At 37.4% G+C, this 15,960-nt stretch overlaps 1 protein-coding gene across 6 annotated transcripts in view; it reads right to left on the reverse strand.

Annotated features, from left to right (window-relative positions):
* The window catches only part of REV3L (REV3 like, DNA directed polymerase zeta catalytic subunit), a 129,925-nt gene that overhangs the window by 46,088 nt on the left and 67,877 nt on the right, over positions 1-15,960 (reverse strand). For 4 of the 6 annotated variants that reach the window (XM_072855691.1, XM_072855690.1, XM_072855692.1 and 1 more), the window contains 7 exons: positions 11,951-12,045; positions 11,277-11,381; positions 10,219-10,303; positions 9,985-10,133; positions 9,564-9,692; positions 6,660-6,897; positions 2,013-2,152 (listed from right to left, as the gene is read on the reverse strand). In XM_072855691.1, coding sequence (XP_072711792.1) covers positions 2,013-2,152; positions 6,660-6,897; positions 9,564-9,692; positions 9,985-10,133; positions 10,219-10,303; positions 11,277-11,381; positions 11,951-12,045 — 941 coding nt within the window. Of the gene's footprint in view, positions 1-2,012; positions 2,153-6,659; positions 6,898-7,672; positions 7,802-9,563; positions 9,693-9,984; positions 10,134-10,218; positions 10,304-11,276; positions 11,382-11,950; positions 12,046-15,960 lie in introns of those variants that run through there. The other 2 variants (XM_072855693.1, XM_072855694.1) reach the window with 2 other exon arrangements.

Below are 15,960 nucleotides of genomic sequence, written 5' to 3' on the forward strand. Positions count from 1 at the left end.
CTGTATGACTTGAAAGCAGGCACTGCACACTGTTGTACTTAGACGGAGGATCCTTTGGGCCTTTCCTGTAAGTCTCAACCAATTTGGGGATTATCTTAGATTCATGCTGCCTTCAGCTTAGCAATTTATTTGTTGCTGGGTGAGAAAAATAAAAGGAAGTCTCAATCTGTCTCTAATAACATTTTCCAATGCATACACAGAGTCCCTGAGCTGTGAAACACAGCTGGGAGATGCTGCCTATGATTCTTCGAGGGTAGAAGTCCACACAAAGAATGAGGATGATTAACTGAAAACCAAGAAAATGGGAGTTTAGTGAAGTGTCAATGAACACTTCGAAGATACCTGACTATTCAGATATAAAAATTGCAAAAATACTTGTCAGTCAGTCAGATGTTATGGACACAGATTCATGTGTGGATAAGCATTTTCTAATTTAGAGGAACGGGACTGAGATCTGTTTTGAATTTACTGTATCTCTTATTATAAGAAGTTGATGTAGAAGTTCACAGTAATAAACTCATTCTAAGCTGACACTCTTCTTATGCATGTGATATTTCATAATTAAAATATTCTAAAATTTAAACAATGATTTAAGATACAGTCTCATTAGCCAGAAGCATCCCTTTTTAAATCAAATTACAAAGTACTGCAAATAAGGAAATTACAATTGTATATTTTGCAAATCCAAATCATATTAGTAGTACATCAAGTCATGTATTGACCCTACCATTATTCCTATAACAGCAAAGGAAAAAGCAAACTATGCTTTAAACAGTTAACACAAAAGAACAGCTGTAGTTGTCTATGTAATAAGATCATGTAGCTCACTTTCTCTAATACAGAGTTGCTAACAGATATATTAAGACGTACGTATTTTATATACTAATATATGATGCTTGTTATTTTTGTCAAATAGCTTCAAGAGACATGAACTAATACAGAAATTTTGTAAAGAATTACATTCCTGCCCCGAAGAGCAAATGCAATAATAGGAAATTAGGTACATGCATGAGCACAAACAAGATTTTACATTAACCAGTTTGTACTATGGATTAAGAAAGAAGCTTCTGTACAAAGTGATGTTAACCACAAATTTCAAATTTTAAAGGCAATGAAGTATGACTAATACAATATTTCTAAACAAAGAAGAACAATTACTGTTGATTAGACCAAGAACAAAAGTGAACCTAATACTGAGAAAACCCTGGATACAGATATATATTTTTCCCCACAAGACCCATACATTTTACATTGTTTTGCTCAACAGAATTTTATAAATACGAAAATATGTAGATTGTCTCATGAAACAAATAATGATATTTATATATTTGCCTAACCTCAAAGCGTGCATTCTATTAACTAAGGTTATTTTGATCAAAGACAGCAGGTTATAAAAAGATGGCAAGAGATATCTCTACAGATTAATTTAATTTTTTACAGATTTTGAAAGGCAGTTTCTTCTGCATCAGCTTTGCCACTGCATAGTTTTAACTCATGCAATCCCAAGATGTGGACCTGCAATCTGCTGAATGAAACACTGGCTCAAACAAAGGCTCACTGTATTTTAGCATGCGTGGCAAAGCAAAGAATCAACTAAATTTACACAATAATACATTTACTATTTACAATGAAATCCTAGTAGGATAAATGATCCTACATAATCATTAATTTTAATACCATATTTGCATAACAAGTAGTAACAGAAAAATACCCCTTGCAACAAGGTAACTATCTTTTCCATAAAACTAATTAAACCATGCCCTTTTTTTGATCATTAATACAATAGGAAAAGCAGATTCTGGTAATTTGTAGAGGGCATTGAGATTAAAATATTATTGGCTTATAAGGAAGATGTTAAGGGCCTGAATCTGCAATCCATTGAGAGCATTTCCTTCCAATTGAACCAAGAATTAAAAACGGTTAGCACTTTTGAGAATTAGCAAATTGATCTGAAAATGAACTATGACCCAGGTAGTAATTCAACTTCCAAAGCCATTTTTCTATTTACTTACCACCATTTTCATCTGCAGTCCCATCTAACTGAGGTATAGAGAGATTAGTTAGGAGCATATCGTTACCACTCCACTCCATTTCTTCCTCTGAAGATGAATCCTCTTCTGTTGAACTTCGATGCATGTTTTTGCCGGCTGACCTACGGAAAATGAAGGGACTACTTAATGCACAATACTTCTCTTACAAAATACCAACAGCCACAGGGAACCTCAAATCAAAGGGGTGTGGTGCTATATGGTCGTGTAATTTGGGGGAGCAAGGGGAAACAAACAAAAGAATTGTTACATTTCTCACTGAGAAACTCAAAATATTATGTAATGTTACTATTTTAAGAGGCAACAGTGGTAGCCAACCATTTAAAAACCACAGACGAACCCAGCAGGATTCACCAGCTTAAGAAGCTAGAGAGAAAGCATTTAGTGCTTAATTTTATTTCAATTTTACTGAAATTTTATTTCATTGCTTGAAAGTGCTTGAAATTTGAAGACTAAACCAACTATGCAAAATTATTTCAGTTTAGCCCTTAGCAGACAGATGTTTATTTTTTTTTTTAAAGAATCTTTACTGCATTATAACAATTCTGTCTCTTGGCAGGCTTAACTAAAGCACAACCACCAAAACAATGTTTGTTTCCATCCCTCCTTGAAATTCTGAAGCTGCTGTTACTAATACTTAAGCTGCTTTTACTAAGTTAACTGTTCTACACCGCCATTTTTACATGTCATAAATCTGCTGGGGAAAAAAAAATTAAGTAAATCTACAAAGAAAAGCTTCTATGAATTTTTCAGTTTTTTAAGGTGGCATGGCTTTATATGGGGAAAAAAGAAAACCCCAAAAAACAAGCTCTCCGGTATATTACAACTCTAGAAGCACTCAGGAATTTGATTTATTCTTCTTTAAAATAAAGCATGAGATGGACATAATTCTTCATAGAAATAAGCTATTCTGTGGCTACAAGAGAGAAACCCTGATAAATATTAAGGAACTGAGGTTTGGGGGGGTTTTTTGTTTGTGTGTTTGTTTGTTGTTTTTAAGACAGTAATAATCTGTCCTAGTAGCTTGATATATCAAAACATTATTGTGTATTACCTTGAAACATATAAATACAAAGGTTTTGAAGTTACAGGAAGGAAAATCCACAGTAACCTATATACAGTCTACTTTTGAAGAATTCTTATCTGTGGAGTTTGACCAGAGCATGAATTATGTGGATCAAAACACCACAGACATCTGAATGTGCTCAGAGCCAACTTAGATCAAGCCATGTTTATTAGTTCAGGAACAATAGGCTCAAATATGGCTACATAATTTCCAGACTAACTCAAGTCTGGAAGCAGCATGACTCGGAAGAGAGATCTAACAAACAAGCACAACTAGGTACACAGTGGCCATAACCTAAGTGAGCTTAGTTCTCCCTCTTCTATGTTCCCAAAACATGGAAAAGTACAGTGCAAAGACATTCAGCTCTATATGCAAATGAATATCAAACTGGGGAGGGCAATCAATACTCTGGAGAGTAGGGCTGCTATTCCAAGGGATCTCAATAGGCTGGGGAATGAGCTGACAGGAATCTCATGGACTTCAAAAAAGACAAATCCAAATGTCCCACAAATGGGATGAAATAACCCCATGCACTGCTACATGCAGGGAGACAGCTGGCTAGGAAGTGGCTTTGTGGAAAAGGATGCAAAAGCCCTGGTGGACAACTAGTTGAACCTCAGAGTGTGTACTGTGCCTTTATAGCAAAGGTGGCCAGTTGCATCTTGGGCTGTGACTGCAAGACTCTAGCCAATTCCAGTAGTTGTGAGGCTGCATCTGGAGTATTGTGCTCTGTTTTGTCTGTCCACTACAAGACAGACACTGACAAACTGGAACAAATCCAGCTGAGGAGCACCACGGTGACTGGGGGCAAGAGCACATGATGTATAAGGAGAAGCTAAGGGAACAGGATTTATTCAGCCTTGAGAAAAAACTAAGAGGAGATCTTGTTGCACTTGTCAAGTATCCAATGAGTGGGTATAAAGAAGATGAAACCAGATTCAGAGGTGCGCGGTGATGGGAAAAGGGCAATGGGCACAGGGCTGCCTCAGGGAATGTTACGTACAAGGAAAACACTCTTCATTATGAGGGTGTTCAAACACTGGAACAGTTGCCCATATAGACTATACAATCTTTGTCTTTGGAGACACTCAAACCTTGACCAGACAAAGACCTGAGCAACTGATCTATCCAAAGCTGCTTTGACCAGGGCACTGGACTACATAGCATTTAGATGTTTCTTACAACCTGAATTATGCTATAATCCTGTGCATGAAGCCAATCTTTGTCAACTTTAGTAAACCCAGTCAGGCTGGAGACAACTTCTGCAGATAACAACTTGGATCTCTCTGCATTCAAACCCACCAGTTTAGATTCCAGGAAAATCTGTGTAACACAGCATGATACCACCATACATGAATCGGTCCAGGTTTTGATGGGCTTTTTGCTCCAGTTCAGCACAAATCAAACCCAAGCCATTTAATTCAGTCACGAGGGTGTTGTTACTCCTCATTATCTCAATATATTTTTTGAGATAATGGAAGATTGGTGATGTGCTGGTTTTGGCTGGGATAGAGTTAATTTTCTTCATAGTAGCTAGTATGGGGCTACATTTTGGATTTGTGCTGAAAACAGCATTGATAATACAGAGATGTTTTAGTTGTTGCTAAGTAGTGCTTACACTAAATCAAGGACTATTCAGCTTCCCATGCTCTACCAGGTGCACAAGAAGTTGGGAGGGGACACAGCTGGGACAGCTGACCCCAACTGGCCAAAGGGATATTCCATACCATAATGATGGCATGCTCAGCATATAAAGCTGGGGGAAGAATAAGGAAGGGGGGGGAACGTTCAGAGTTATGGTGTTTTGTCTTCCCAACTAACCATTACATATGATGGAGCCCTGCTTTCCTGGAGATGGCTGAACACCTGCCTGCCAAGGGGAAGTAGTGAATGAATTCCTTGTTTTGCTTTGCTTGTGTGCACAGCTTTTGCTTTACCTATTAAACTGTCTTTATCTCAACCCACGAGTTTTCTCACTTTTACCCTTCTGATTCTCTCCCCCATCCCGCCGGAGGGGAGTGAGTGAGCGGCTGTGTGGTGCTTAGTTGCCACCTGGGGTTAAACCATGACAGGTGAATAACCAATAACAGAAAAGTAATAGTATAGATACAGTAGGATGCATTAGGAAGCAGCACAGATAGAATGACCCTGAGCAGAATAAGGTTGGATCAATTGTTAGACTCAAACTGGCTCTTTCTACATGAACAGAATCATGCAGGGGGCAGAGATACTCATGCTCTCTTCTGAAGTCAGTCCAAATTCTGCAGAGATCAGAAACAAAGCTTGTAATTCCCTCTGAACACAAGTTGGCCCCCTGTGGAGGCACCTGGTATGTATATTCTCCCTAGTGCTTTCCGTCTGGGATTAAGATGTAGGCGTATATGAGTGAGTTATTCATGAGCCAGCTCATCAAGTTATGAGTTTTTAAATAGGATTCTTTATTGCATAAAACAGTTAATTGCTTCAGGATCCTACCTGTCTCCAGTACAGTCATGCCCATACAGAGCTGTGCCTGAGCTAATAAATTCTGCAAGATATAGGCTGGTTTTACACAGAAACTGCTACTAAACTGAAGATTAACTTTATGTGTTTCAGATGGAAATTCCAACTTTTCAGACTACTGTGAGGGATTAAAAACTAAGAAAATCAAAGGTCAGATCGGAAAAGTAGCTTTAGAGATGAATTATCCCTAGAACTAGGAGACTAATGATGTAACTTCTGATTCTGTTACAACTTTTCTGTATGTCTGCAGGAAAGAAAAGATTAAATATTTCTATGCCTCTGTTGCTCTCTGAATCATAGCATAATTATGATTTCTGATTAAAAAAAAAAAAAGTTATGTCTGTGAAGTCTCTCATCTTTCAAATAGAATTATAAATACCAGAAGGTCTGCCCAAAGCAGGGGTGAAGAGAAACTGGATATAGCTTCTTTCAACGCCTGTCAGTGCAGACTGTACAAAAGGTAATTACAACCTGAGAAGGCGTTCCAAGAATCTTGGCCTTAAAAATATTCAAGTTGCTGACCTTTAGCAGTCCAGCAGAGTGAGCAACACTCGTGTTTTGATTTAAGCTTCAAGCATGGAAACAAATGGGTGTTTTTCTCAGGCTTCTGGGTCAGTCTTCACAAGAATACTTCTTAAATATTCACTTCAGTAAAAGTTACAGGCATATGAGATGTACAAGATACACCTTAACATTTGTACTACATCCAATGTGTGACCTTAAAAAGGAGGTTACAACTAAAGTTTTTTGTATTTGGATTTGTAGGACAAAAAAACCTACTCAATTTTTCCTCAAACGGCAAAGTAGACGCTTAGGTCTAGCCAAACTTGAACATTTAATCTTTATTTCCATATAAAACTGACGATTCACAGCATCATCTGAACAACTGCATTCTATCCCAAGATCTGCATAGATTTTTCCAATGCTGTCAACAGAGACCTCTCTACAGCTCACTGGGCTTATAGCACACTTGAAAACAGGGTGGGAGGGAGGAAGGATCTGGCAGAAAATAACATATTAAGAAAAGAAAATCACATATATACCTTCTTTTTGGCCCAGGCTCTTCAATGCTACTGTCCCACCTTTGGGACATTAACAAGCTCAGTTCCATTTCTTCTTTCTCACACTGTGGCTCATTTTCTTCATCATCACTGTTCTGAGAATTTCGACAGCTTCCAAGAGAACGATGGTGAGAGAGTGTTTTGTGATGTCCCATCTGATAGCCATCATTCTCCAATCCAGCCAACAGATCAATCATGGCCTCATCAGCACTACTGTCCACTGCAGAAAAAGCCCATACAAGTAGAATCTATATTTTGTTCTACTTGTAAATGACTAGTTATAGTCTACCAGTAAAAACCAAAACCAAACAAACAAAACAAAAAAACCCTCAACATTTTAAAATCTACTAGTTTGTTACTGTCTAAATCAAGGCAGGCTACAGAAACAAAACTCTTTTAATATCTTATTTTTTCAAGTTTTATGATTTGTTATCTTTTCTAGCTCTTTTTCAAGAATCTTGGCAACCTTCTTTTTTTATTTCTGCCCTCCTCTCCTGATTGTAGTAGATTTAGTGGAAAAACTTCTCTGTCTCTCCCCCCCCCCCCTCCCCTCCCCTCCAATCACCTCCTCACATTCAGTAAAGCCTCACTTTCCCCTTTTATTTCAGTGTGAGTGCCAACTTCTGAAGCATCACTGCCTTCTCCTGCTCTCACCATTTCAATGGCTGCATTAACTTTGTTGGGCACTTCTCTGTGGAAGACTTTCAATCACTGAATCTTATGACAGGTGATGCTGATTTTGATCAACTAGTTGTTCTTTCCTTCTGTCCTTTACTATAATGCTTAACTTTATCTCCCTTTTCACTATAACCTATTCTCTTCCTAGGTTCCTCTAAACACTGAAAGTTTCTCCGATTTCACTTCTCCCTTAAATTTTATTTTCCTTTATTTGACCCAAGCTTACACTAACTTATGGACTTGCCTTCTCATTCTTTATTTTTATTTCTTAAACAACCTTCCAAGTCACAATTTTTTCTCACTCTCCTCCTGCTTACCTTTCATCTGACCTCATAACCAACTTATGATCTCCAGTCTACCAGGCATCTTTGTTACTCCTCTGTCCTCCTCCTCTGGCTGAAGAACTACAATCTCTACTTTCCTTCCTCAGGAAATATCATATGATTTACAATGATCCTGAGAATCATATAAAATAGGTCTCAACATCGGTGAGGAAGGCATTTTCCATATTTTACAAAGGCTTCACAAGACACCATGCAACCGTTTAGAATGGAAACCATCCCCTTTGCCAGAGTTCTGAATTAACCCACTTTCAATTGTACTTTCTGTTCTTGGCTCCTTTGCCCTTTGTGAGGTCCATCATTAAACTCCAACCTTTACTTCCCATTAATGTAAAGCTTGTTGTGTACTTCACAGCAGCAGCAGTAGTAGTAGAAGTGGTGCGCTTCACAGCCCCTGTGACACTATGACTCTACAAAGGCATAGTAAACACTAGGCCATGCTATGAAAGAGCATAAGAGACCCAAAGATGCAGATGTTACCCAGTTACCCATGGTCACACAACAAGACACCAGCAATTAGTAGCCCCATGATAAGAAGAAGGCGGGGGGAGGACACGACCAAAAAGAAAGAGTCATAAAATCTCCATTTGATTCCCTAGCCACTGGAAAAAAACCAGATCTTCTCAACACTCCTATTTGGTTGAGCAATTCACATGCATAGTCATGAGACATACCCTATATATTATTTTAGCCACTTCTCATCCTCTCAGCACTACCTTCTCACTCAAAAAAAAAAAAAAAAAAAAAAAAAAAATCAATGCTCATGTTTGCCAGCTTCCACATAACTTCTTTACTTATAGTTCTCTCAATAAATCCAAATCCTTGCCTATAAAATTTCCATAACCAAAATCTTGCCTGCTTTCTGCAAAATAAAACAGCACTGAAAAAAACTCTCAATCTCACTCCATCCACTCCTCCCTTCTTTGCAAGAAAAGATCGTATATTGTTGTATATTGTATTACCCATAGACATACATTGTTGCCCATATTGCATCTTGTTGCCCATGCACATATTCACACCACATATGTATCAAAAGACTGGAGGCTATGGGTTTTAGATATCCTGCACCTTGTAGTATCAACTTTAGTGCATATTAACATTATATCTTATATTTGCATAAGAATGTATGTAGACATAGCATGAACTATGTGCTTTTCGTCTCCTCTAGAGTATTTGAACTAGTTCTACCTGAAGTAACTTTTCATACAAGTTCTTCTGTTGTGTTATTTTATTGTTGTTTCCCTCTCATGCCATCCACATTTGTTTGCTGTCACGGTTTTTCTCCCCCTTTAATGTTTTACTTCTTGTTTCTTTGCCTTCAACCATTCTTTTGTACCCATACATTTTGGGAAATGCTCTGCTGCAACTTGTCTCTCATTATCAGCCTACTATCCCCCAGCATCTCCAGACAGCTGAGCTTCTAAAGATAGCCCATGAGCATGTTCTCTACCATAACTGTAAGAAAGATGCAGTAACTGCAAGAATATCATGGATAGACAGTCAAAATCCTCTTTATTCTGATAGTTTTAGTCCTATAACCCTAGGAGCATAAGGAAGAGCAATAACCATAAGAGATTGCATTGAGCTGATCTGGCAAGAGGACAGGCTTAGTGAACCAGTAAAGCACAGTAGCCTCTACAGATATGCTGTCCTGGTGACATTTTTAGAAAAGATAAGGTAGTTTTTTGGTGGTGGTAGTAGGGTGCGTGTGTGCGTGTGCGTGTGTGTGTGTGCGTGAAGTCTCAATCTGCTTGACAAACTCCCTGAGGTAAACTACTTAGTTACCAGTCATGAAAGTAAGTGAAAACAACAAAGACTGGGGAACAATAAAATAGTCTGGAAGAAAAGACATTCCAGTCATACTCACTAAAAACTGTAGTCTGACTCAGTCTTTGAGACAAAGGCTGAAAGCTCTGACTATTCTCCACAATGTTTAAAATTGCTTCTTCATTAATAAGTGCTTCCTCTTCTTTATCAGTATGCATCCTATTGGATTCTTTAAAAGAAAAAAAGCAAAAGGATAAAACTTCAGAGAGTCACAGACATCAATACATTATGAAAGCAAGCCACTTTAAAATGGATTTTACTATTCAAGTATGTTTCCATTATTTGCTATGGCAATTTTAAAAAGGCTTACTGTAACAATGATGAAAATAAAAGCAAAACTACTCTTCATTTTTTTGCAACTGACAATCAGATCTTCCTCGGCTTACTTCTGCTAATAGTATAAGCAGCCAAAGCATGACATAGATTTATGCCTAAACAATTATGCTATTAAAAATACTCACCTTTGTTCATCTTTTTATCTTTATGCACTTCTACCATATTAGCTGGCGTACACTGAAAGGCTTCAGGAGAAAGTACCTCAGAATGTAGTGTTAGCTCAGCAGAGAACTCCTCTGATCCATTACTGTAGTCCACTGATCCTGACAACGTTCTAGTTAATTGAAAACCAATTTTTAAACGCATATTTAAGGTTTGCATAGAATACTATACTTTATGGCAAATGGCTAAACACTTACACAGAGAAGTCATTTTGCTTGAGGATTTCTTTAAGTCTCTTCTGAAAAAATTTTTCACTCTCTGTTGCTGGCACAAATCCACGGTCTTTAAAATTTAAAAAATATTTGTTATTCAGATTTACTTTGACCTCTCAACACAGAGAGCAGCTAAAATTATTAATTCTATTAGGAAATGGCTCAAAGTTGAAGTGTCTGCTAATTTTAAGTGCCAGATTTGAGGGCTGATTTTTCAAGTATATTTAAACACTTGAAAGTACTTCACATACTGCCATTGATCTCATTTGCAACTGCGAGTATCAACAGCATTTACAAATCATGTTGCAATTACACCAAGGTGAGCATCCAGGAAAAAGAACAATCAGTGAACAATTTCAAAAAGTCTGGTTTATGCAGCCTGAATAACATTATACACAAATGCAGGAAAAAAACACAGTCAGAAAGCAGTCTGCCTTAGCCAGGAACCTGCCTCTTTTCTTTTTGCAATCCTCTGTCTTACTTGCCAAATATCATTCATATTTTAGAAGAAACACTGCCTAAATTCTACAGAGAAGAGCTCTGTTCATTATGCAGTTAATTTGCAGAGCACGGTCTTCCCTGTGCAATGAATTTTACATAAAAATACAGGGATTTGTCCATCTTTTTAGAATTTTCATCTAACAACACCTTAGCTATAATTCCACAGAAATTTAAAGGAACTGCCCTTGTGTATAAACTGCCACAGAAAGCTTCAGGATAAGAGATTTGATTTTGCCAGTATTTAAACATTTAAACTTTTTCCATCATAAAGCATGCAATCTTAACTGTCATTACCATTCATTCTGCCTAGAATGCTTTGCAGCTAGCTGAATCAAGATGGTTTTAGGCAAGGTTATGTATCTTGCTTTTAAAATTGGAATACACATACTGGGCAATCAGTAAGACTGGAACTGAAACAACAACACATCTAAAAAACTCTCAAACTTGATATACAGATTTAAATTCTGCCTCCTGCTTGCTTCTCATTCACAGTATTTGATAAACAGCTGCACAATTTTTTTGTTTTTTTAATTTTTTTTTACCTTGTGACTCAGGTGGCTTAATCTGAGAAGATTCACATTTCTGTCTCCGTCGCTGCTTTTCATCTTCCCATATAGCTTGCAAACCAGGGTTCCTGCCAATCTGGGCTGAAATACGCAACAATACATGAAGGGAAGTCTGTCAATGTGATGAAAAGCATCTTCCCCTCAAATTAGGTTCTGACACTCTTCTTCATGTCTTTTGTCATATTAACCTGTTATTTTTTTAATTGCAATTCTTGCCTTACTCTAGGATTCTGTGTTATGTTAAAGTTAAGGTGTAACTTTGTTTTCTAGGTCTCCTATTTGTTTTATAGATCTTTGGCTTTTGCTGGTCTTTTCACCAAGTATGCATATGTATATACAGATGTATGTACATACACACACATACTTGATGTTGATATTTCACTTGCTCTCCTTATAGGTCTGAAACCTTCTGTTATGCATTAACAAAAATCTCTTTCTATTGCTCTGACAATATGCTATTCTTAAAACCTGTTTTCTTCTGGAGTTCATTCAATTTTTTATTTTTTTTTTTAAACTTTATACATTTGTAGATCAACAATTCACTAACACTGAAATCTAGATTGTGGCTTAACTAAGCTGAACCTTATAAAAAGATGACAATATAGTTCCTGTCCTAAAACATTTTACATGGAAAGTTATTAACACTTCACCTTCAATATCCAGTTGATTTAAAATGTCAGCAGCTACTGCATCCACCTCCAATTCACAGGTACTTTGTGGCTCAACACCTTTCAACATTAAAGAGCTGTGACAACATAAATACCACAGGTTAATGTTATCAATATGTTGATTTTGAAACATGCATCATCACTGTTTTCTAACTGGACCAACATCTAAAATATTTCAGGGGGAATGGGGGCAAGTACCTGAATACAGAATTACCAGTTCTCATCCTCACCTGCAAGTCCTTAAATTAATGGTCATACCCAAATCTAATTAGGTGAGAAATCTGTATGTTCAACTTAAAGGGATTAGCTTTTTCTTTTGTGGGGAGAAGAGGAAGAAGTGGTAAACAACTCTAAATACTACAGCAATTACAGTAATGTTCTCCTCCTCCTCAAATACAAGTTGAAATGTTCTATAGAACTCTCCGCCAATAGGACCATCTGCGTTCGCATGATCTTGTGCCCAGAAAACACATCGGCAAGAATTTTTCTCTCTCATTCACAGTTCAGAGCAATGCAAAACAGTTTAACATTTCCAACTAAGGGAAATGAAGCAAAAAAAAAAATTTTTTTTTTCAGAGTTTATTTATTTAGGGGGCTTAGAGGTAGCCTGGTGAATACAAACAGGTTATTAGCATCCCAAACATGAGTAGAACTATGGATAACTGGCTTGGTAAAGACTTAAAACACTAGAAACAGATTGAAGCTTGTTGTATAATGATCTGATCATCTTCCTGCTGTGCCTTTTCAGAGCTGCTAAGGTCAGTGGCCTTCTACCTGTTGCTGTCAGTGAACTGATTTTAAGGAGTCCACTGAGGAAGCTAAGAAAGAGAAACCTTCTCCCAGGTTTATGTGGAAGCCTGTTTACCCTTTTCAAAATTTGTAGGGAAATACAGAAAATCCCCTCAAAGCTCCCCCATGGTTAAAATATGCTATGCTTCAGGTAAAATATGCTGTTGTTTAGGACTCTCTGTCTAGGTTAATTAACTGGTGACTTACAACATCTACTTGTATTCCTACATTCCCCAACATACACAGAGCCTCAAAAATCTCAGCATGGAATATAAGATATAATTCATTAATATTTTCAATGCTCTCTATAAGCTTTGAATAGAAGTCACTACAGCACAAGGAGGTAGTAGATGATGTAATTAAAAGCTGGATATCCTTGACACCTTCTCCGAAAATTAAATACTCAACTATCTAGAAATATTAAATCTGAAAGAAATGTAAAATTAAACTGCTTCGCTTATGTTTTAAGAGCAAAAATCTAATGACTTCTCAGAAAACAGAGAACTCAACCACAAAAATATTTTGAATTTCTAAAAGGCTTCAGGGCATCATATTTATTATCAAGAGATAAGATAGCACGCCAAGAAAAAAACAAAACTGACCCCTTAATCACATTCCCAATCTGTAATATTCTAGAAGAGACAAATATTTACATCTAAACTCCTTTTGCAGAGGTCTAGGTACAGGACTGAAGCTAGTCCAGACACATGTTCTTCCTTAAGAGGGTTATCCATGGGCAAAGCGTGTAGATTTGCTCAGTAGAGAGCTAATTAAAACTGCTAGGATGCTCCTGCAAGAAAGCTCTAAAATATTTTTCCTGACTTTGAAACAGCAGAAGATCAAGAGGTTCTCTCAAATGCACTGCAGAAATTAAAGTGGTTTAAACAACCTGAACCCAAACAGAAGGTAAAGGGCTACTTTTGAGGCAGCTTCAGTGGTCTACTGCTTTACCATCACACCAGAACTCCTGAGATACTCAGCCCATGCAAAGACTCCACGCTGTAAGTGAAGTACAGGACAAAGAAGTACTTCTAAACGGGTGCTACATTTCTCCTGTCTCACTTCCTCCTGGCCCTCAGCTTTCCTTGCTTCCCCCAAAAGAACAACGCTTTCCTCCACAAATGGAGGTCCTACTGCCCAAAGGGCAAAGGCCCAGATATCATCTTCAAAAGAAGAAAAGGGGGGAGGAGGGGGGATGGACACACACAACACAACAAATTAAGAGGGCTACTTATCTGAAGGGATAACACAATGTGAGCTTTTATTGACTGCTGTCCAGTTCTGTCAGTAGAATGGAGATCTAATATTTCTGAAGTGTATCAATGTACCATATAACTTAGTTTAAGATACCAAACCCATTCATTTGTGATTACAAAAGCAGAATTATTTATTAGGTCCACAGTAGTGTATGAACTTCATAAAGATTAAGAAAGGCAGTGGCAAACAAATAATTTGCTTTGTAAGACTGTTAGGTGACAGTGGCATGCAGAGAGAAAAAGTAGTTACAGCCTAACAATTTGGGTTATTATGCCTGTATCTATATGTCCACCTACGAAGAAATAACATCAGTCAGTTGAAATACCAACTACATTTTGCATAATGGAGAAATAGTTCCTGCACTGTTAAGAGAGAACACTGAGACCTTACAAGGAAATCAGAAAACTATTTTTAACCATAAAACAGTGAAGTTCTGAAAAAGTCCACTTTTTTTTTCTTTTTAAAATCTCCAGTGGAGATAAAAAACCCCAATAAACTTATAGCTTGTTAGCTTAATTGTTAAGGCAAAGAACTGGACAAGATAGAAATAAACAGTGTTAGAAATGTAAGCAGAAATTAAACCAGTCCTAGAATATCTATTTACTGGCACTTATAAGGGAAAAGACAGAGAGGACTGAAAGGAGATCTAGTTATTTGGCCATTGACTCTTTCTATATAGCACAATAATACAAAGTTCAATTTGTATTACTGGTTCAATTGCTTGGCTGATGCGTAACTTGACTTCTGGGGTAAGAAAGAAATATTCCCCCATGTAAGGCTGATAGGGTTTACTGTGATAACCTCAGCTGCTCCACAGCAGACTCAGCTTTCAAGAATCATCTTTGCTCTCCTCCTGTATCACATTATAATAGTGGAACTTTTATTGGAAAGTAAAATCCTGTGTTATACATAATATGAAACTGAGAAACAAAACAGAAATCTCGGCAATCGGATTTTTAATGGAGTGAGGGATAAGAAAAAAGGAATAGGCATCCTGAAAGTCAATTTTAGAAATTGCCTGAAACTTAACATTTTGAAAGCATATAGTTTAAAAGCAGAGAAAACAAAGTTTCCAAAATAATTTCTTGGCAGCCATACTTTTAAAATTTGTGATGTCACATTTTGTGGCTGCATTAATACAGTAAATGTATTTTTCATTCTGTATGTAAATGTATATTTCACTCAGTTACAGCAAAAGAAGTCAGAGCAGGATATTTCTTTATTCTAAACATCCAAAAGTAGTCTGGCAGAAGTTGTGAAGCACTTATCACATAGAATTCATTAACAACTGTAAGATGCTATGCATTAATATGATTACTAATCCCTCCAAGTCAGCAGTACTGTTTCAGAGTTATTGTGAGGATTAAGAGAGCAGATCATAGAACTCCTAAACCAAAGCAGCTCAGCCTTTTAGCAGAAGTAGACTGCCCATGCCCTAATGCATGCTTTAAGGACAATCCATCACCATCACTTCCCTCCCTTCCCAGCCATGCCATCAGCTGAGAAACAAGTCCATAATATCATCAAAATGCATACTTTTCATGTCACACACTTCGGGTGCTCGTATTCATCAAAGCATTCAAACAGAGCCTGCCTGCGCGGCAGGCGACAGGAACTGCAGGCAAGCTGAAACTTGCATTTTGATCACATAAGAAGAAAGAACTGCAAGATCACTTGGGAACAAGGACGAGGGAGGAGGCCGCAAAAATTCTGTCTGCTCCCTTCATGAAATCAAAGCGTTTCTGGGAATATGAAAAGGGACCACAATATACAACGGTCATTGATATCAGTAGAGTTTTAATACTTTCAGAAGATTTTAATACTTTCCTTTGCTAAATGACACATGCAAATGAGCAGAAATCTGGTCAAGATCTGTCTTTGACTTGTTTGGTAGATACAACAGCAAAGCTCTGAGCTTTCTATTTTCACTAATTTCCTCTTTAAAA

The sequence above is a fragment of the Ciconia boyciana genome, chromosome 3 (assembly GCF_034638445.1).
Source record: "Ciconia boyciana chromosome 3, ASM3463844v1, whole genome shotgun sequence".
Classification (NCBI taxonomy): Eukaryota; Metazoa; Chordata; class Aves; order Ciconiiformes; family Ciconiidae; genus Ciconia; species Ciconia boyciana.